Source organism: Elephantulus edwardii, unplaced genomic scaffold (assembly GCF_000299155.1).
Source record: "Elephantulus edwardii isolate Elephantulus edwardi_28Jun2011 unplaced genomic scaffold, EleEdw1.0 scaffold00039, whole genome shotgun sequence".
Taxonomy (NCBI): Eukaryota; Metazoa; Chordata; class Mammalia; order Macroscelidea; family Macroscelididae; genus Elephantulus; species Elephantulus edwardii.
The window spans coordinates 18,595,506-18,618,390 of NW_006399789.1; the positions used below are offsets into that span (position 1 = coordinate 18,595,506).

General features: G+C 36.8%; 1 protein-coding gene and 1 pseudogene across 1 annotated transcript in view; one reads left to right on the forward strand and one right to left on the reverse strand.

The window, feature by feature from the left end:
- Positions 1-22,885, reverse strand: part of LAMA2 (laminin, alpha 2) — a 746,602-nt gene that overhangs the window by 134,287 nt on the left and 589,430 nt on the right. The window contains exon 41 of the mRNA XM_006885032.1: positions 9,505-9,607. Within this exon, the coding sequence (XP_006885094.1) occupies positions 9,505-9,607 (103 nt within the window). The remainder of the gene's footprint in view (positions 1-9,504; positions 9,608-22,885) is intronic.
- On the forward strand, positions 2,432-2,917 carry LOC102853696 (annotated as a pseudogene).

Sequence of the window (22,885 nt, forward strand, 5' to 3'; positions counted from 1 at the left end):
CCTAGTACCACGACCCCTTCTAAACCCAGCCTGGACTTCTGGCAGTTCTCTGCTGATGTGCTGTTCCAGTCGTTTTTGGACAATCTTCAGTAGAATCTTGCTTGCATGTGAAATCAAGTACAATAGCATACTCTTTCCTTTCTGGAAGGTGTTTTTCTGCTAACCCAGAGCCCACACTTTTCTGTTGGTTTGAATCCACCAGCAGCTCAGAGGAAGAAGGAGGAAGAGCTGGCTAGAAGGTCAACTCCATTGAGTCAGTTCTGTTCTGGCCACAGTGAGCGAATGAGGGAGTTATCTTTGAAGTTGAGTCAGTGTAAACATTTTACATTGCCTTTGTTTACTATTTTCATCATTATGTAAACATTTCCTTCTGTCAAGATCGATTCCATATCATGACCCCTGTTTTTTTGATATCTTTTTTCAAGTTCTCTGAGAATGTTTAAATCATAATTATCAAAGACCTTAAATCTCCATTTGCCATGTGTGATAGGAAAGTCAAGGCAAATACCACAATATTCTAATCTTGAATGCTTTAACAACACAATATGTGTTGGATAATCTTGCTTTCAGTAACTAATAAGTATATAGGGAACATTTGAATTTTTTTCTCTCTAGCTTCTTGTTGTTGTTGTTGTTATTTGCCATTGAGTTGCTTGTGACTCCTAATGATCCTATGTACAAGAGCCCTAAATGCTGCTCTATCCTGTGCCAACCTCACTGTCTCTAGCTTCTTAGAAGATAATTTTAATAGAGGAAAGGATGCATTAACCACAGTGATATTAGTCAACCCAGGAGGACAACAGCTTTTTAAGCTGGTACTGATGGAATGTCTATATCAATCTTATGTATACCAAAACCATGTGATCTTTTAGATTATTAAAATATACATTATATAAGAGTATATCAAATAATTCTGTGTGACTATTGGGAACACTGCTGGTGCTGGTAAAGAGTTGTACTGCCAACCCAAAGGCAGGCAGTTTGAAACCACCAGCTGCTCTTCAGGAGAAAGACAGGCACTCTCCTCCCACGTGATTTATAGCTTCTGAAAACTTGCTTGAGGGTCAGCTATGAGTAAGTTCCAACTTGAAGGCAAATAAGAACATATTATCCTTCTACTATGTGTAAACAATTTGAAAATCTTATAAAATTTGCATTTGCTAAATTGCACATGAGTTTATCAGCTGTAAATGAAAGGAGTCAAGGCAAGATTTCCAGTGATCCCCCTATAACAGAATTAGACTGGCAATGCTGCTTCCTTAAGTACCTCTAACTTAGAGTTTTCATTATTGACCAAGAATAAAATACCAAATGAATGTACTGTTATTAGGCTATCTCTTGGCTTGGTTTTAGAGACATTTCCTTCACAACTAATGGACTCTTTTTTTTTTGCTTATGAAATCTCTCCCTCACAGCTGTTGACTCAGAAATGGCTCACAACTGACCTTACAATGGATTTTCGGTGGAATCACCTGACTTTGGGTGTGCGGCACCATTCCATACCCACCACGCCACTAGAACCGCCTATGAAATATTTGTTTCTCAAAATTAAATGGAAAGATAAGGATGGATAAATAATTACTCCTGTGCTGTTATTTACAGCCTAGGAAATCTGATGGAGGGAAGCTGGGTCTTGACAGCAGTGAGCTTGTTTTTTTAAATATATAGATCCCACCCACCCTCCCAAGTTATTTGCAAAGAACTAGTTGGCAAACTTTGCAATTTTATGTTAAATTGATGGAAAGATCAATTAGAAAAAAAATATATCACTTGTACTTGGAAAATTTATAATAATTTAGTGACAATAAATAACTATAGGAGTTTAAAGAGCAATTACAAAATCAAAACTGGGAGCCCTGGTGGCTCCAGGAGAAAGACGATTTCTATCTAAGTGATTCAGCCTGTGACACTGGCAGGGGATCAATGATGTGGTTCCAATTTACAGCAGTGCATTTTAGTTTTGAGACAAAAATCAGATACCTCAGATACCAAGAAGGACAACATGAACCAATATTAAATTATTCTGCATTTTGCATAGTTTCACATTTATTTTTTAAAAATTTGTTTCAAAAAGATGTATAATAAAAGTGTAAATGAAATGTGGTTAATTGAGTCTTCCAATTTTAAGGCAACTTTTACAAAGCCGTTGATTAAGAAGAAGAAGTATGGGCTTTTCAAAGAGGGAGCACCATATGTAGCGGGTGGTTACGGTGGACAATGGTAAAGACCCAGTGTACAGAGAGATTTACATGCGTAGCGCAGGACTCAGTGTGCAGATCACTATGAGGGACAGAATGCCAAGGGTCAGGGTAACTGATTGGTTTTATAGAGAATTATTCCTTAGATCAAATGGTGCCTTGATGCAAATTAGACAACTTCATCCTTCCCTCAAAGCAGTTTACTAGTTCCGGGGTCGCTGAAGGATCTCAAGATGGCTGGGCGAAAACTTACTCTGAAAGCCATTGACTGGGTAGCTTTTGGGGAGATCATACCCCGAAACCAGAAGGCTATTGCCAACTCCCTGAAATCCTGGAATGAGATTCTCACCACCAGGTTGGCTGCTGTCCCCGAGGCACCTCCAGCTATCAACTGGGCTTACTACAAGGCCAACGTGGCCAAGGCAGGCTTAGTGGACGACTTTGAGAAGAAGTTTAACGCCCTGAAGGTTCCCGTGCCAGAGGATAAGTATACAGCCCTGGTAGATGCCGAAGAAAAAGAAGACATGAAGAATTGTGCGGAGTTTGTGTCTCTCTCCAAGAGCAGGATTGAGGAGTAAGAGAAGCAGCTGGAGAAGTTGAGGAACATCATTCCGTTCGAGCAGATGACCATTGAGGACTTGAATGAAGCTTTCCCGGAAACCAAGTTAGACAAGACCAAGTATCCCTACTGGCCTCACCAGCCAATTGAAAACTTATAAACCTGAGTCTGGCAGGGAGAACCGGCCCTGCAACCGCAAACTCGGAACATTAAAAATAAGAGAGATCCAAAAAACAAACAAACAAACAAACAAAAAAAAAAAGCAGTTTACTAGTATGAGCTGGAATACACGACTCGACTCTGTAATAGCATAAACGATTTCACCTGGAATTTTTTATTCCAGGCTGCTTACCTGGGTTGTGCTGTGCACCTCAAATGCAGTAGCCCTGAATTGAAAGCCAGTTTCTATTTTGCTGTCGGGGCACATTTTAGGGTAAGATCATTCTGGTTGTTGTGAGTGAGGTTAGTGGAAGACATGCTTGGTGTTTGCTACCATCCAGGTTTCGGATAGGATAATAGATCAGTTATGTGGTCCCAGCAGTGACTGTGGAAACTAACGAGACAGATTTGAAAAATGAAAGAAGAAAAAGATTTGGCAGGATTTGGAGACAGATTGGATGGTGAGAAGGATACAGAGAGAAGATCCAAAAATAACAAAGCTGTGAAACAGGGGTAAATAGTTTGCAAAAAGGAATAATAAGAACAACAGAAAAGAAACAGGGGTGGGGGGAAAATCTGTTCTTCTCTTCCTATTTAGGATACTTACATTATATGACTGGCATAATTCTTGTCATTTCTTGATAGGAGTGAAATAAAAAAAGGATTTGAGAGTAATGTATTCAAATTATGTTTCCTTCCACTTAATGATTTTTGTTTTACATATTAGCACTGAAAAACTTTACTAATTCATAATGATAATCCGTATTCATTGCCATCAAGTCAGTTTGAACTTACGGCAACCCTCCGTAGGGTTTTTGAGGCTGTGTATATTCTTGGAAAGAGATTATCTTTTCCCACAGAGCAGTGAATGATTTGTTCTTTCAGGAGCAGCCTAACACACTTTGCCACTATAGTCATAGATTTTGTTCATTACAATCAACACTCTTGGCACCAGCAACCAGGAAATTAAAAGACAAATTGCATTGGGTAAGTTTGCTGTCAGAGACCTCTCCAAGGTACTGATGGCAGTCTGGAGACTAAGGTGCATCAGATAAAGGCCACGGTCTTTGCCATTACTTGCTTTGCATCAGAGAACTGCACAATAAATGACTAGAGATGAAAGAAGGAGAGTTGATGCCTTTGAGCTTTGGTGCTGGAGAAGAGTATTGAACATACCATGGACTGCTAGGAGAACAAACAGGTTTGTCCTGGAGAGGGTGATGCCAGGCTACTCCTTGGAGGCAAGGATTCTGAAGCTCCATCTGACATACTTTGGACATGTTGCAAAGTGGGATCAGTCCTTGGAGAGGGACGTCATGCTTGGGAGGGTGGAGGAACAGCTCAGGAAAGGAAGACCCTCGATGAGATGGATTGATTCCATCACTGGGGTAATAGGTGTAGGTGTGTCAGAGACAAGATTGGGCTGTTATACATAGGGTTGCTATGAATTGCAAGTGACTCAACAGCACACTCCACCACCACCATCTTCACCTTGGGATATTTTAACATGAGAAGTGTAATTTAGTTCATTTTTGTTATACTTTTTTCATCCATTTGGATAGTCCTTTGTCTTTTCAATATGAGCTTTATAAAACTAAATTGATCCCACTATTTAGTACAGGATCTTGAAAACTCCAGGTGAGCAACTGTGCAAAGAGAGTTAGGAAAATCTAGAACAGTATTAATCTCCTGCCAGTTGATTTAAGAAGGTTTCTATGCATAATTTCACTACGTTAAAAAAAAAAAAAGAGAGAACGCCAGATTCTTTTCATTATGCCCGCAATTGCCGTCTTTATTGTCAGTAACTACAGGCCGCAATCTTTCTTTAAATAACACCGACCAACTTACTTTCCTGAAGTTATTTCTATGCCTCTCTTTTTCTAGTTGCTAGCATATTGTTGAAATGAGCCCTACGTCTAATTACTTAATTTTCAAATATATATTACAATATTAAACATATTGTTCACAGGCACCTCAGAACTAAGAGGTTCACTTAAGTACGTCAGTTCTTTACATGGAGGTAAGCTACTGAGAAGCCTTGTCTTGATAGAAAAAAAGTTGATGCCTGAGATAGCCTCAATGCTAGGCTTACTCTCCGTTACTGTTAGTTACATCTCAATATTCTATTTGTCTCACTAGGGTATAGGAGAAGTACCAAGAACGAAGTAAGCAGTGTTGTCTGGTGGCTGATTCTTGCAAGCTTTAGACTGGAGGATAGAGAGGAGTAATTTTGTAGCCAGAGACTGAGGAAGCAAAATGACTTAACATTTAAAACCCATCTCTGGTCCCTCTGGGATGAAATTTGCAGCTGGACAGTGGTCCCACAGCCCTGGTTCTTTTGGTCAACAAAGTATTTTTAAATGAAATTAAATGATAATTTCTTTAAGATAAGTGCCTTCTAGTTCATCATAACACAGACCTCACGACCTTATCTGTCAAGCTTTTGAAGACATTTATATTTATCTCTGGTATAGATGCATTTGTTTGCATAAATATCACTCTTACATTCTGATTATGAATGCAAACAAAACTTAGATGAGCTTCTAGCTGCATCCATAATCTTTCATTGTACAGGCCTTTGTTTTTGCTAAGATGACAGAAGGGAACTTGCTGCAAGGTTAGTGTCTTGTGCTGTCTTCACATGGCATGGTTCAATAGGTTAGCAGAATGACATGAAGACGCTCTCAGTAACTCCTGCTTGCCCTTTGTTTGTCACTATGTCATCACTTTACAGTTTTCCTCATAAATTATTATTAACTATTTTTATTTTTCTCTGTAAACACTCCCAAATGGAGGGGAAAAAACTCTACCCAATTTCTATAGGAGGAATCAATAATGAGGAAAAAGATTGCTTTGTTCTGCAGCCTATGGTGTGTCGGGGCCTCTGCCTTGATCTCATCCGCTTGGTCCATTTTTATTAATCAATGCAACAAGTAGATTTTTACTTTCTTGGAGTTACCTATGGAGGGGCTGATTTAAATCACTGATAAAGTGAGTATTAGAAAGGTGAACATCTTAAATAATAAAATAATATTTTCTCAAACTTTAACTTTTATATCATACTTTGGTGTAGAAGCACTAAAGTGTTCCTGTGTATTCTTTTTTTAAAATATAAAGTACGATTTCAACAGATTAAAAATTGCAAGTGTATGACACACTTGATCACAAATCCCTTCTGATAAGCTTTTCTGGACTAATTAACTGTATGTACGGAGAATCATAGTCCAGAAGAAAGTGTTGATTGTTCTTATAAAAATTAATGTGTGTATTAATTAACATTTTGTATTAAACTGTGTGTTGGCTATCACTCTAGGTCAAGAAATACACTCATTCAGTATGTTTGAGCCTAGGTATAGACCTTTTGTTTCATGTGAGAGTCATTCGTTGTACAGAAAGATTACTCATTTCCTCCTAAATAATTTCACTTATGTGAGACAAAGACAAAAATATGAGCAAACGAAGGAGTAAATAAAATAATAAAGTTACGCTCTATATGATAAGGTAGCTAGCATTAAAAGCTTAGAGCGGTCAGATTTCTAATATACTATCTATGTACTTCAGTCCCTGTTCTATACACATTTCACAACAACCTTAAATGACTATTATATTGACAAAATTTCCTATCCGTCTGCAAGTTAGTATTAATTCACTTGGTGATATTCATTCATCTTCTAACTATTTTGGTCATCAGTTTTTACCAAGCCTCATATCCATCAGCAAAATCATTTTTATCTCCACAGACAATCAGTACAATGTAGAATAGCTTCAAACCTCAGATGCACACAAGGGCAAATATAACTTTAATTGATGTATATTCAAAAATTAAAAAGCAAGACAAATTGCTTCTGGCAAGTTCAGACTCCCTCAAGGCAAGGACAGCATAAAAATGGCAGGCAGGAGCACTAAGTCATTCTTGATGGAAGCTCACGAACTAAGTGAATTGTACCGAACTGAACCAAGCAAGAATTAGAAATATGGAGGGTAATCGGCCCCACCATTTTTATTCTTTCTAACTCCAGGCACCATAGAGAAAGAAATTACTAAATCTCTATTTTAATAGCTGCTGTCAAGAGTTTTGCTCTGTAGGGCCTATTTCAGCAGTTCCTGGTGATAATATATGGCATTTTCCTGATTAACAGCCATTTTATAACTTGTGTAATTGGCCACAAATCAGAGACATGTCATAATGTAGCAAGAAAACATTCCAATCTCCATCATAGCCTTGGCTTGGCTTTCTGGAGGAATTATTACTTGAGGAGTTTGTGGGTTTTCATTACTTTAAATAATGTACTACCTGAAGTACAAAAAGAGACATTTAAACTAATGAAAATTTCAGTTTCCTAACCCCTTCTACCAGGGCTGTCATTAGATTTATTTTTCCCTTGGAAAAATCCCTAAAAATGTTATATTTTCTTTATATTTATAATACCTGTGTTTATGGGGGGAAATAGAGGCAAAAAAGGTTATTTATAGGGTGAAGTCAATGAGGTATTCATATCAGGTGTGAATGGGCACCAAACAAGGCTCAGCTGTGAAGATATAATTATTTTTTTAATAAAACACTTTAAAAAATTATTGCAAAAAATTTCATGATGTAACACAGATACCAAACTTTTAAATAAAGACAGCCTTTGACCCTGCATCTGAATGATTAAGTTCATTCATCTTATCCCATTCATAGCCTTGGGCTATTGGGTAGATGCATAGAAATATGGTGGTTTTCTAAGGTGTCCTGCAGTCAATTTTGACTAATAGTGACTTTGTGTGACAGAACAGAATTGGCCTATGAAGTTTACATTTTGTGATGGTACAATGAAAAGCATTCAGCTACTAACTTATAGGGTTGAGATCTGAGCATACTAGTTGCTCCATGAGGAAAAGTGGCAGTCGGCTTCAGTAAAAACAGCTTTGTACTCTTTATGAGACCCTTCTATTCTGTACTATAGGGTTGCTGTGAATTCAAGTCAACAGAATGGCACACACCACAACCACCACCAATCTTTCTGTAGCCAGGTCACTAGGTCATTCTTCTGTGGAGCTGATGGATGGATTTCTTCTAGTTGTCAGCTTTTAGTTAGCCATCGCTCCAATAGGGCTCCCCAAATAGGAAGGAGTGACCACAAACTCCATTTATTCATTAGGAAACTTGTCACTGTGCCATTACGAGTTGACTCTTCAAGTTATAATAACCTACTACTTACACAGAATTATGTATAGAGTGCATTTTATTTTAGCTATAATACACAGTCCAAAGCATTTTACTTTAGAAACGCCAGCTATGATGGAGATAGACCTTATAATTTTAAGTTGGCCATTATCAGAGACCAAGGAATATAAGTTTAACATATGCCAAATACAATTGATTTATAAACCACCTTTTCTTCTCAAGTATAGACCAGCACCATTAAGTCAGTGAAAAGGAAAAGTAAATATGTAATTATTTCCCAGTTTGAGTTAGTGTATGTACTAGAAAGAGAAAATAAAAAAGAAAACCAAAACAGCCAGAAATTCTCTGTTCTGAAGATTTAATAAAATAATTTCATTATTATAATGGTTTAGCACATTTTTGAGAAGTGTAGACAGAGAGGACCATAAGCAAATTTGTTTCTGTTGAGTTGAATCCTGCTCATAATGACCTTGTTGGACAGAATAAAACTTCTCAATAAAGTTTCTAACAGTGAAAATCTTAGCAGAAGCAAACGTCTTCATTTTTCTCCCATAGAGCAGCTGGTGGGTTTGAACTGCCAACCTCTCAATGCTTAACCACTAAAGGCTCCTATATATAGAATGTTGGTTATATAAAAGGGATGACAATTTTGATTTCCTGAGTAGGATTCATGTAGACTGAATCTCAAAATGGGTTAGAAATGAATTAGATGAAAAAGGATGGTAGATTAAAACATTCCAAGGAAAAGAAATAACACTATGAAAATTAATTAACTTGCAATGGTAGGATGTTTTGGAAGGCTCATGAAAATTAAGAATCGAGAGATTGGGACATACTCAAAAGAGTAAGAAATTATACTGGAAAGAGGAACAAGAGACAATTCTATATATTTAAATGCATTAATTTAATTTTCTATGTAAAATGTATAAGATCATTCAAAGATAAAGTTTAATCATTTTTTAACACATTCTATTAGTGTGTATTTTTTTTTAAATGGAAACATTTTTCAGGAAGTATATTCCATGAACACAACTGAAATCCTGACAATGAATTTGTACTCTATGTGCTTCACTCATGTCTTCTTGACTTTCATTCATGAAAGAAATAGTACAGGTTACAGGTTTACAGCTTCATAAACAAACTATTTTAAATATTAGAATACTTTTAAGTTTTGGAGAAGTGATGCAGTAGGAATTAAATTTAAACATTATAAAATATTATCTAGTGCAACATGAGCTATGAAAACAAAATACTATAAAACAAATGAGAAAGTTTATCACTTGCACTAAATCTAGATAATAAAGTAACCATAAAATCATGCTGAAACAATTATGTTCCTTCAATAGTGTGATAAAATTTCCAAATAATTACAATTATATTTGACATGAAAATAATAATAAACGGAGGCCAGCCACACTAACCTTTCACTTTATTTGCTAACTTCTTGGCTTCGTTAAGAATCCTGAAGCTTTTCTGAAGAGAACCTTTGGCACCTTCTTTTAATAAACCCTGAGGACCTGTTGCCTGTAAACAGAAAAAGAAGTGTCATATATTCAACACCACACACTTAATAAATAACGATATCAGAATGGCAATATTTATACAGAGTTTGATTTTAGGAATTAATCCTGGTCTTCAGATTTAGATTTGCAGATTCCTAGCACATAGTTGATAATTGGGGACTGTAGCAGTTCAGCTGCAAGAAGCTGTGCTGCTCACTCAAAGGTAGGTAGTTCAAACCCACTGCCTGCTTGGTGGAACAAAGATGGAGAGTCTTCTCTTAGACAATTTAAAGCTTCTGGAACTACTGGATTGGTAGTTATAGTCCCACTTGATAGCACACAAAAACAACAACCATTGATCATTAAAGTCAGGGGAACATCTTAGCAGGAGAAAATGATCTAGAATAGAATCTTCAGGAACACAGTGTTCAAGAGATTGACAGAGAAATGGGCTGGCAAAGTAACTGGGATTGCAAAGAAAGAAAGGAAAACCCAGGAAAGCATATCAAAGAAGTCAAGGCAGCTGAAGTTAATCAAATCCCTGATGGTTCGTTGAACTATAAAAAAGGCTGTCGTTAGTTGCAATTGAGTCATCTATGACTTGTGGACTTTATGTAAATCTGAACTTTCATCTTTATCATAGATGTATGCTTAAGAACATTGTCTTTGGCTATTTTGCTAGTCTATCTCATTGAAGATTTCTCTCACTTTTGCTAATCTTGCCATAAATAATACGTAATTAATATTGCCTAGTGTTACAGATGTGTTTCCAGACCTTTTCAACCTGTATACAGAACAGATCATTCGGGAGGCTGGGCTCTGTGAGGAGAAATGTGGCATCAGGATTGGTGGATGATCTATCAACAATATGAGTTATGCAGATGACACAACCCTGCTTGCTGAAACTGAAGAGAACCTGAAGCGCTAGCTGCTGAGGGTCAGGGACCGCAATCTTCAATATGGATTGAGGCTCAATGTCAAGAAGACACAGATTCTCACCACTGGACCAATTGGCAGCATCAGGATGGATGGTGAAGAGATTGAGATTGTTCACAGCTTCAGTCTGCTTGGCTCCACAATCAACACTCTTGGTATCAGCAGCCAGGAAATTAAAAGACATACTGCGATGGGGAAATCTGATGTTAGGGACCTCTCTATAGTACTGAAAAGCAATGGTGTGTCTCTGGAGACTAAGGTGTGTCTGACACAGGCCATGGTGTTTGCAATCACTTGTTATGCATCAGAGAGTTGGACAATGACCAGGGAGGTTAGAAGGAGAATTGATGCCTTTGAGCTTTGGTGTTGGAGAAGAGTATTGAGGATACCGTGGACTGCTAAGAAAACAAACAGATTCATCCTGGAGAGGGTTAAACTGGGCTGCTCTTTCGAGGCAAGGATCTTGAGGCTTCGTCTGACATATTCTGGACATGTTGTAAGGAGAGACTGGTCCGTGGAGAAGGACATCATGCTTGGGAGGGTGGAGGGCAGGTGCAGGAGGGGAAGGCCCTCTGGGAGTTAGATTGATTCTGTGACTGAGGTAATCGGGATGAGTGTGTCAGAGACAATAAGATTGGCACAGGACAGAACAGAGTTTAGGGCTGTTGTTCATAGGGTTGCTATGAGTCGCAAGCAACTCGACAGCACATAACAACAGCAACAACAACAACAACTGTGCTACAGGAGCCACAAAGTAAATGAAATCTCCATGTCTTCTGACTTTATCCCTAAACACATTTTACTTGTATGGTAGGGTGGAGTGGAACAAGTTGAAAGTAAGTGGCAAGAGTGGCAAGTTTCCTGTATACCATCTTTGAGTTGTAGTGCTGGAGAAGAGTCTTGAACATACCGTGGCCTGCCAAGAAAACAAATAGGTCTGTCTTGGAGAGGATGAAACCAACTTTCTCCTTGGAGGCTAGGATTTTGAAACTCTGTCTCACATACTTTGGGCATGTCGCCAGGAGCCCTGGAGAAGGATATCATGCTCAGAAGGGTGGAGAGGAAGACCCTGGTTGAAATAGATGATACAGCAACTAGGGCAATTGGAGTCAGTGAGACTAGCTTAGGGCAGGGCAGGCTTCAGAGCATAGGGTATATAGGGTTGCTATGAGTCGCAGGTGACTTGACAGCACATATCAGCGGCAGCATATTGAAAATGGAAAAGTATTGGAAAAAGAAAGGATACTTCTCTTTATAAAAAAGTATCTAAAATTACTAAGTCAAAACAAACCCTTCTAAATAGTGATCCACGAGTATCAATTACCTCCTAGCAGAGATGCATTTGTTGAAACACCAGAGGGACAAAAAGATGGTGCAATAATGTGGAAATAGATGGTTTAGTTCAATATGTTATTAACCATTTTAATACAGTATACTTCTCAAGAATCCATCATATAATGCACTTACACTAAGAAATAAATCACATTAGGACTTTATGTGTTAATTTTACATGGTAAAAAGATCTAATATTGTCGGAAGGGCCAGAAATGCAAACTATTTTCTGAGGACACTACAAATCTCAACTCAAGGCTGCCGAGACTCTTCAAAAAGCATCTGCAGAGCACCGTTGTTAGAGGCTGTCAGGTAAGTTCCAATACATAGTGTAACGATGAGTAACAACAAAACCTGCCCAGCTCTCACCAACACAGCTATGTTTGAGTCTATTATTGCAGCCACTCTGTCAAATATATCCTTTTGAGAGTCTTCCTTGTCACATTATCTACTTTACAAAGCAGGAAGTCTTTATCCAGAGACTGGTCCATCTTACAGGTAAGTTACATGAAGTCCAGCCATATACACTTAAAAAAGATCATATGCTTCTTCCATTTATTTTACTAGGAATATAATCAATATTCTTATCCAATACCACCATTTAAAGTCCTCAATTCTCTTTTATATCTTTCTTATTCATTGTTCAACTTTCACCAGAAATTATACTATTTGAATTGGGCACATTTTAGTCCTCAGAGTAACATCTTTATTTTTAATATTTTAAATCTGTCTTTTGTAACAGATTTTCCCTTGTAACACATTGACTCTTTGACCTCCGTTTCCAAGTGTATTGAATGTGGACTCAAATAAATTTAAATTCTTAACAACTTCAATATTTTCTCCCTTCATCATTATGTTGCTTAGTTGAGAGCTTTGTATTTTCTTAACATTATCATGTAATCTATATGGAAAATAATACTAAGTTATGCCATCTGTGTTTAGGACGTTATTAATAAGTGTTGCTCCAATACTTACACCATGCTATTCTATAGAAAGTCCAACTTCCTAGACTACTAGTTCAGCACAGAGATTGGAAAAAAATTTGAGAAAATTATTCAATCCTGATGCACAGCTTCCTGATATTAAATCATTCAGTGTCTAATTGTTTGGCTCTATTTTTCTCTTGGATGTACTAGATCCACATGAGTACGATTCCTTCCCTTCCCAACACTATCTATAATTTGCTATGCTCCAAATGACAGTTAAATGTCTCTGAACAGTTAACAAAACAAAGATGAGCATATTTTTGGGCTTCTCTAATTTCAGACAAGACTCATATGACAATCATGATATCACGTCTTCTGTAAGGTAATTGAATTCCTGACTTTCTTCTGTTGATGTAATGTTGTAATTGGTTTTTTAATCATTTTCAGCAACATTTTACTTGTGTATTTAATGATATTGCTACACTTCATTGGTTTCTCTTTCTTCATAAAGGGCATATATATGGATCACTTCCAATTAGTTGGTCAAGTGTCAAACTTCTCAATTTTTTCACCTAAAGTGATCCCTTTGAGTAATTGCATTATTTATTGAAACATCTCAATTGCTAGTCTATTAATTCCCAGAGGCCCTTCTTTTTACCAATATCTTCAGTTAAGCTTGCAATTCTTCCTTCAGCATTGTTGATTCCTTATGACAGACTGACCCATGAAATAATTGAAAATTACCTAGTCTTTTTGGTACAGTGATTCTGTCTATGCCATCCACCCCTCTTCTTTTGATTCTACCAACCAAGGTGCACCTGATCCAAGCCATGGTCTTTTCAATTACATTCTATGCCTCCAAAAGTTAAATAATAAATAAAAATTACATAAGAAGAATAGATGTCTTTGCTACTGGTGTAGGAAGATTACTGACTATTCTATGGAGTACCATAATAAGAAAAATAAATATGTCTTGGAGAAGATGCAAGAAGGTGCTGCAAGGAGGGTGAAACTTCATCCCACAAACTTGGGAAATGTTCTTTGGAGGGCCATTCCTTGGAAAACACATTATGCTTGGAAAATTGGAGGGTTAGCAAACGAGGAAAGACCTTCAATGAGTTTGACTGACACAGTGGTTGTAACAATAGGCTGAAGTACAGCCGAGATGGTGAGGATGGCACCGGATAGAGCAGGGCTCGGACCATTGTTCGTAGAGTTGCTATGAGTCAGAGTTGATTCTACAACATCTAACAATAAAAACAATGTTGCTTAATATTTTGCCCATACAATCCTTCACTATTGTAACTCGGAACCTGCATTTTTCCTGAGTTCTGTCAGCTGGAAAATGGTAAATGTGTTCTTATCTTTTGTTGTCTAATTCCAGGTTTGTCCTGGAGAGGGTGAAGCCAGGCTGCTCCTTGAAGGCAAGGATTCTGTGACTTCATCTGACATACTTTGGGCGTGTTGCAAGGAGGGATCCTTGGAAGACAGCATGCTTGGGAGGGTGGAGGGACAGAGAAATGAGGGAGACCATGGAAGAGACTTATTGGTTAAGTGACGGAGGTAATGAGGGTAGGTGTGTTAGAGCCAGTAAGTTGGCACCGTATAGAGAAGGTTTCGGGGCTATTGTACATAGGGTCATTATGAGTGGCAAATGACTCTATGGCACATAACAACAACAACAACAACAACAACATTATGAAACATTTTTTTAAAGTAACACACTAGGTAGAATTAACAGTACTTGCTACTAATGTGGCCAAATATTTTAAAGCTGTCAACAGCTTACATTTAAACAAGCCTATATTTAGCAAATAGATGATTAAAAGATTCTCCGAGCTGCTAAAAGGTATAAGGTAGTACGTTCACTCAATAAAGTACTAAAAATAATAAACAACTTGTGAAATACACTACAACATCGATGAATTATGACACAAGAACCTTAACCCCAAAATTAAGGAAACATTTCTAAATCTTAGAAGGTTAAAATGGATGACAGTGAGAGAGAAGGGAATATTTTTAAAACAACTATTATAATATATAAATAAAGAAAATAAAAGTTAAAAATAAAGCGTATGTTGGAAACATCTATAATAGAGTAAAAATGGACATTATATATGCATCAATACCCACTACTTGTAAAAAGAGGTGTTCTGACAACTTTGACAAATAATTCTATGGAAAATTGGCAATGGCTTCAACTGAGAACAAAAAAATTCTTAGTCCTACTTTACATAGAGATTAGATAAATTAACATTGCATAACTATTATTAATCTTGAGGAAAATATAAAAATAAATGGTTGTTGTTGTTATGTGCCGTCGAGTCGCAGGCTACTCATAGTGACCCTATGAAGGAGAGTCCTCGACGCTTGGGTGCCTTTCATCCTTTCTCCAGGTTCATAGGGTTTCCGGACGCAAGCTATTATGGAAGTGGATGCCACTCCTCCTTCCAAGCTGGTTTTAATCGGGGAGCTCCACCCTGCTCTTTGTCTGCATTGGGTAGCCAACCATTAAGGCATTTGACATATCAGTGTCACAGTGTTCAGCCTCACGGCAACCACAAGTTACCGCTGTATGACAACTTGTACACCAGGGTTATATGAAAAAATATGGAATGCTTCACGAATTTGTGTGTGGTACAAATTCAATATTTATTACTGAGAAAAAAAGGTATGCCTCAGGTAGCCATTCAAGTTCTATACTCTTCTAATTATACATTGTGTTTACATCCTTTGTGTCAAGTTGTTTGTGTTTTTTTTTTAAATCAAAATACATAGAGGAAATTAGAAAGAAAGATGGGTAAAGATTTTCTGATCAGATATATGAAAGTAGCCAAAGTGACAAGAGACAATCCAACTGACAATGAAGAGGAAAAATTGCGTTAAGTAGAGAGAACTTCTAAAGCTTTGAAATAGAATTCAGTTCAGACAGGAGTAAAACAGCACAGAGGTCTCAGGAAATGCTGTCAAGGAAGCTAAATAGGTAATGATCAGAAGGCTTATCTTAGGTTATGAAGATAAATAATATAGGGCATTCAAATAGCACATGGCACAAGATACTATCAATCGAATAATAAACAAAACTATTTCCCCCAAAATCTTGGAATATTCATGCTGTCCTATAATAGCACAAAACAGTAAAAACTTATAAATTGTACTTCTGAAGCTAAATTTAGATACTCGAAGAGAAACATATTAGTCAAGGCAGTAGAGAGCAATTATCCTGCTGCAGTTAAGAATAGTATCAGCAAAAGGCTAGAGAAGTGTGAGATGGGTCACGCACCAAGGAAGAAGACTTGAGATATGGAAATTGTTGGGAGTCCATAAAGAGCAGAGATAAATAAAAAAAAAAATCCTTTTCAACATCTTTATTGAGGTATAATTGGCATGCAGTTAACTGCATAATTTTTATTTATAATTGAATACATTTTGATATGTTATGCATAATATGTGATATATCCTTCAAAAAGATACACTAAAGTTCTAATCACTGTGTGTGTGAGTGAGACCATGTTTGGAAATAGGGGTTTTCTAGTTATGCTAATGATAGGGTAAGGCAGAGCATGAGTCCTAAACCTCATCCTTTCTGAATGATGTCTTTAGATAGATCCATATGAGGTGTGTGGTGCATCTTCCTACACCAAACCAAACAATGCCTGGGACCAGAAACAGAATGACAACAGAAAGGTCTATCTTCCACAGCCAACAGAGGAAGAAAAATAGGTCTGAGTTCAAATTCATACAGTCCAACAAAAGTAAACAAAACTGTCTTAGGAGAAGTGTAGGTCTGTCTTGGGAGAAGTGTCGGTAGAGTGCTGCTCGGAGATGGGAATGGTGAGACCTAATGTTAAACACAAGGTCATACAATCAGGAGGAGTCAGTTCCTTGAAAAAGAACATCAAACTTAGAAAACGAGAGGGTCAGTGAAAGACAGAAGGATCCTCAATGACATGGGTTCATGGACTTACTATAAAGGTGAGCTTATTGAGATGGTATAGGATAAAGAAGGATTTAGTTGTATAATATTTAGACTGCTGGCTATGACTCAATAGATCATAATTCAAGAAACCATAAATTCAAATTCAGGTCTTTAATGTCACCCATTTAAAAGTTTTTGTTACAGGAATATTAGGCAACAAAGGTGCTTTCTCTCCCTCTCTCTCTGTCTCTCTCCACAAACACATACACTGACACACACCACCGCCACCACTACTACCTCCATCTGTAAAACTAACACTATGAATACGGTAGTGAACACATCATCATTTCGTTCTAGTCCCCCTTCCCATCATACTTGCCTTTCATTCCTCTCTATGTTAATATGGATCTATTTTCTATCACTATAGATCAGTTTACATTTCCTAGAAATTTATAAATGTTAAATGAATTTATATAAATATAAGTACTCTCTTATATTGAGATTATTTAATTAGCCATCAGTATTTTGATATTTAGCAATGTTGTGCATCAACAAACACTTCATTTTCATTATATGACTGAGTGGTACTCATTGCATGAATATTACTCAGTGGGAAAAGTGGAGGGTCGGTGAAGGAGATGAAGACCCTCAACTAGGTGGATTGATGGGGTGACTGCTACAAAGGGCTCCTGTGTGTCAAAAAGTGTGTGGATGGTGCAGGATGGAACAGGGTTCAGATCTTTTGTTCAAAGGGTCGCAATGAGTCAAACTTGACTTGGTGGCACCTAACAAGAACAACAACAACATTTATTGCATGTATATATTAAAATCTGTTATACGTCACTGGACTTTTTATAACTTTGGCTATCTATTATACACAAAGGTATGAGAAACATTTTGTACAAGTCTTTGTATGGACATGTGCTTTAATTTCTCTTGAATAAATATTTATAAGTAGAATGACTGGATTATAATTAGGCAAGCATTTATTTTAAAACTGCCAATCTAATTTCCAAAACTGTAATGTTTTAAGTTACCCAAAGTAGTGCATAAGAATTCTATTTGTTACTCTTTCTTTTCAATACTTGATCCAGAATTAAAAATAAAAACAACCCAACTCACAACTTGAAAGTAGTTCTGACTACTGTCAAGTTGATTTCAACTCATGATAAGGGTCCAGTTTAGGTTCTAAATCTTTACAGGATACACTTGTCTTTCTTCTATGAGGTTGTTGGATTCAAATTGCCAGGCTTCCAATTAGCCATAAAGAATGCCAATACTCTGCTGCAATCAAGAGTATTGTAGATTTTTAATAAGTAATGAAATTAGGAAATAAAACTCTCCCAACAGTTTCATTCTTTTGAATTTTATATATATTTTAAAATCCAGTAGGCAATTTCAACCAAGATATCTTGGTAGGATATTGAGAGAATTGCTTTGCATTTTAGATAAATTTGCTTGAATTTCTTCTGAGTTGTGAAAATAACATATGTCTTCATTTAGGTGTTCTTTTATGTTTCTTAGTAATCCTTTGTAGTATTCAGTGCAAGGTCTTGCAATTTTTTAATCAAATTTATTACTAAGTGGTTATATTTGAAGATATTTTAAATTTATCTTTGCCCCAATGTAGAATTATTGTTACTTTTGCCCATTTTTTTATCCCATAATACTGCTGGCTTAATCCCAAAGAAGGCCAGTTTGAATCCAACAGAGGTTCCATGGGAGAAAGATGTATAATTTCCTCTGCCGTGATTTACAGCCTCTGATAACCACTGGAGGGTAAGCTGTGACAAAGACTTAAAAAACTGTCAAACTCACTTATAATTCTAGTATCTTTTAGTAGACTTTATTATGCATAGGGAGCTCTAGTGGGGAGGGAGTTGTGCTGACCATTCCAAGGAGTGGGAGAATTCAAATACACCAGCTGCAGCTTCTCCATGTGAGAAAGATGGGCAATTTTCTGTGCAATTAAAACCTCTGAAAAACCACTGGAGGGTCAGCTAAGATTGTCATCTCACTTGTGATTCTTGTTATGTGCCATTGTGTCAGAACTGACTCATTGCTGGACCTCCAGTGAATTTTCAGAGCCTGTAAATCACAAAGGAATAAATTGTCCATCTTTCTCCTGTAGAGCATCTGGAGATCTGCACTAAATACCTTGCAGTTGGCAGAGCAATTCCTTACCTCTAGGTCACAAGTGCTTCCTAACCACCAGAACTCTGTTAAAATCAATTATACTTCTTTTTCAATGTGTTGTTGCATTGTACACCATTGAGTGAGAACTGACCATAGCTGACCTCCCAGTGAGTTTTCAGAAGCAGTTTAATCACACAGGAGGAGATTGCCCATCCTTCTCCTGTGAACCATCTGGTGGATTTGAAACATGTGCCTTTGGGATTGCAATGCAGTTTCTTACCACTAAGCCACCAGAGCTCCTTTTACAATGTGGATGCCTTTCCCCTGCCACCCTTTGTCAAATCAATCTTAAAAGAAATGATCAGAATGTTTTCCTAGAAGCAAGGAGAACGGACTGCAGCTCACTTATTTGAAGACATCATCAAGGAAGATCGATTGCTAAAGAGTCTTAGTGAAGTGGAGGGTTGGGAAAAAAATAAAGGAAACTCTCAGTGACACAACAGCTACAGTAAAGAACCAAAACATAGTAATTATGGAGAGGGGACAGGGATGGGCAAAATTTTGTTGTCACCATGAATCAATAGCCATTACCAACAACAACAACAACAACAATCAGCGAATAATAGCACTGCACTTTGTCAAATGCTTTTCTGCATTTATTGAAATAATTAATTTTAATTCTTTAGTTTGTTAATATACTAAGCAACATTGCTTTTTAAATATGACTCACAGTCATACTGCAAAACATTTTCTATTATTAGAATAAATTTTATTCTAACTTTTAAGAGTTTTATATGTTTATTCATATTGGATACTGGCCTACAGTTTTTCTTATTATGTCTTGCTCTGGGTTGGTGTACTGGCCTTATATAATGTGGTATTTTATTCTCTTCAATTTTCTGGAAGAATTTATTAGACCTTATTTAAATGTTTGGTTGAATTCATTAATGAAGCCAGCTGGGATTGAAAGTGTGTGTACAGATGTTTTTTAACTTCAAATTAAATTTTTTAATAAATATAGAACTATTCAATTAATTCACATCTGTGGTGTGGTAGTCAGCAATTTTGAAGAATTTGTTAATTTCATCAAAAGTGGCTGAAATTATTGGCTTAAAGTTATTAATCGTTCTTTACTGTCTGTAAACACTGTAGTAATTTTATCTCTTCTACTGAAAGGAAAGAGCAAAACTTCGTCTCTCATACTCTGAACATGTTGCTAGAAGAGGCTTTTAGGTACATCATGTTTGGGAAAATGGAGGGTTAGCTAAAACGAGGAATACATCTAGCAGGCCTCAGTGACATAGAGAATGCAGCAACGGGCTCAAGTGTTTCAGAAATGATAAGTACGGCACAGAATAGGATAGAGTTCAGGTCTTTAGTTCATGGGGTCACTATGAATCATACTCAACTTGATGGCAACTGACCCCAAAACAACAATTCCTGATATCAGTAATTTATTACTTTTATGATTTTTATGGCTAGATATTTATCAACTTACTGATATTCTGTTCAATCTTTGTACTTTCATTCAACAACACAGCTGAGTAGTTCATAAACATTCCTGCTGCTAATGTTTTATTATCTTCTTACATTCCTGAATATTGGCTTTTTTTTTTGTTTTTAGGCACCTTTCCTTTTCTGCTTTTCAGGAAGCTAATTATTACTTTCTGGGTCCTCAGTCATGGATGTTGTAGACATAGCTGCAAAAGGCTAAGAAATGCAACAGAAGCAGACAAGTCTGATGTGGGAGCTCGTTTTCAGTTCCTCACTAGTTTTTCATATTTTGAAAGACTGTGAGGTCAAGTAAAGTTGTTATACAGATTGAATTGAAATTTCTGAAATGTGAAGAAAACTCGGAAAGATAATGTGAAAATATTGAACATTTCTAAATGAAAGAATAGCCCTTATTAGAGTTATAGTCCAGGAAGATGCACTGGACAGTTGTGTGGAAGAGAAGCCACAGGTAGGCTATGGCAGTGGTGTAACCAGACAAAAGAGAGTGTGACCTTGGGCAAGGGCAGTAAAAATGAGATGTTTGGAATTCCTGTGAAAGGAAACATGAGTAAAAAAAAAGTGCTGATGGCAGAAACTGTCAATTATAAGCAGTCTACCAATAATCTAGGCTTTAAAAGACATGCCCATCATATGGCAACAGGATGGAACACACTAACATGTTATGGATGAACAGAAGTGTTTCATCTCACTGGAATTCAGAAAAACCCTTTTCCAGCATTGCTCAGTAAGTCACTGAAGCACATTAGCAATCTCAATACAGGTGATGAAGCAGCATTTTCCAAGCTAATTATTCTTCATACATATTCATAAGCAACACATCTGAGTTTCTGAACTATGTCTGCAGCATATGTGAAATACAAATGAGGTTCTGAGAGTTGCAAGATATTTTGTTTCTTTCGTTTTAGCAGTTCTGTTTTTATGAATAATAAATCCCCTAGTCCTCTCTCTGTGTGTATATATGCATACATGCATAAATATATACACACATATATGAATGTATATATTATACTATAATCATACAATCAGAATATGTAGACATATAGGTTTCCATATACATTTTCAGTTACAAATAATTCCTTGAAAATGTGAGATAATGTACAGCTTCACTATAGAAAAAATTCATACCTTCAAGTCAATTCCAACTCATAGCAACCCTCTAGAATCAGGCAGAATCTCCCATAGTGATTCCAAGGCTATCAATTTTTACAGAAGTAAATTACTTCATTTTTTCTCTCATGGAGTGGTTGTTGTATTTGAACAATTGACCTCTCAGTTAGGAGCTGAAGTCTTTAACAACTATGCTACCAGGCATTTTTAAAAAGGAAAGTAACTAGGTAAAAATGAAATTACAAGTCTATAAAGCATGTTCAGAATGCCTAGTGCTTAACTGACTTTTGATAAATTTAACTTGATATATATATTTTTATCTGTTAAATATTTTTGCAACTATTATTAATGTATTAACTCATTGATTAGTTGGTAAATTAATCAATCAATTTAATTAAAAATGTTTTAGATGCCTCTAGCAATAAAATTTTAAGTTCAAGAATGGAAATCCTGATACTTTCCTATCAGAAATGTAGTTTTGCGAAGAGATAGAAAAAAAAAATTAATCCCTAATGGGAAAAATGGTCATTTACATAATAAAGCACAAAACACCTAATAGTGTGGCTATTAGAGAAGATTCTATAAGGGAAAAGAAATGTGATGGTGAAGGAGTATAGTTTTAGGACTGTTGAAAATGACTTCTCTAGCCATTGTCCTTAGCCTCCCCTGGGGGCATGGTCTCTAGTTGCTTCAACTACAGAAATATGGCTCATCCATTGTTCAACATCTTCATCAACAGCTGCTTGGCCAACATGAAAGGGAGAGCAGGCCTGACTGACTGTGCAGAGACTCTGGTGAGGTGAAGGCCAATGGGACCAAGGAGATGGAGTCAGAGTTAAACGCTTTACTTCTGAACAATGAAAGAAAAAATTGACTTGGGCCTGCTATGAGAAGAGGCTTGCTAGACGACTGAGAAAACACACACACTTGTTTTATTGTGTGCTGGACTAAATCTGGGACTTTAGACAATGTGCTATCCTCTGTCTTCCCTAGCCCTCCACAACCCATTTCCCTAGTAAACCACACACATTTTGCAACAAATATCAGATCCAGTAATTAATGAAAGTAGGTGCAACAGTGTGGGGGACTATATCTTACCAAAATTAGTTTTATATTCTGGATGTTACGGATGGAGACAGTTCTCCTTTGTGAAGTTAGTGGAACTTAGATTTGGTCTTCACCTTCCCATATCATCCATGTTACTACTGCTCCTTTTACAGGAAGACACTGTCTAACTGGTCAACCTCTAACCCAGTGACATTACATAAATAAGTTTTTAAAAAAATATTTCACTACTTTTTATATTATCCCTTTATTATTTTGTAAATGTTCTTTGACTAACTCCTGTAGTTGTTGTTGTTGTTATGTGCCGTCGAGTGGCCTACGACTCATAGCGACCCTATGTACAACAGCCCTAAACTCCGTTCTG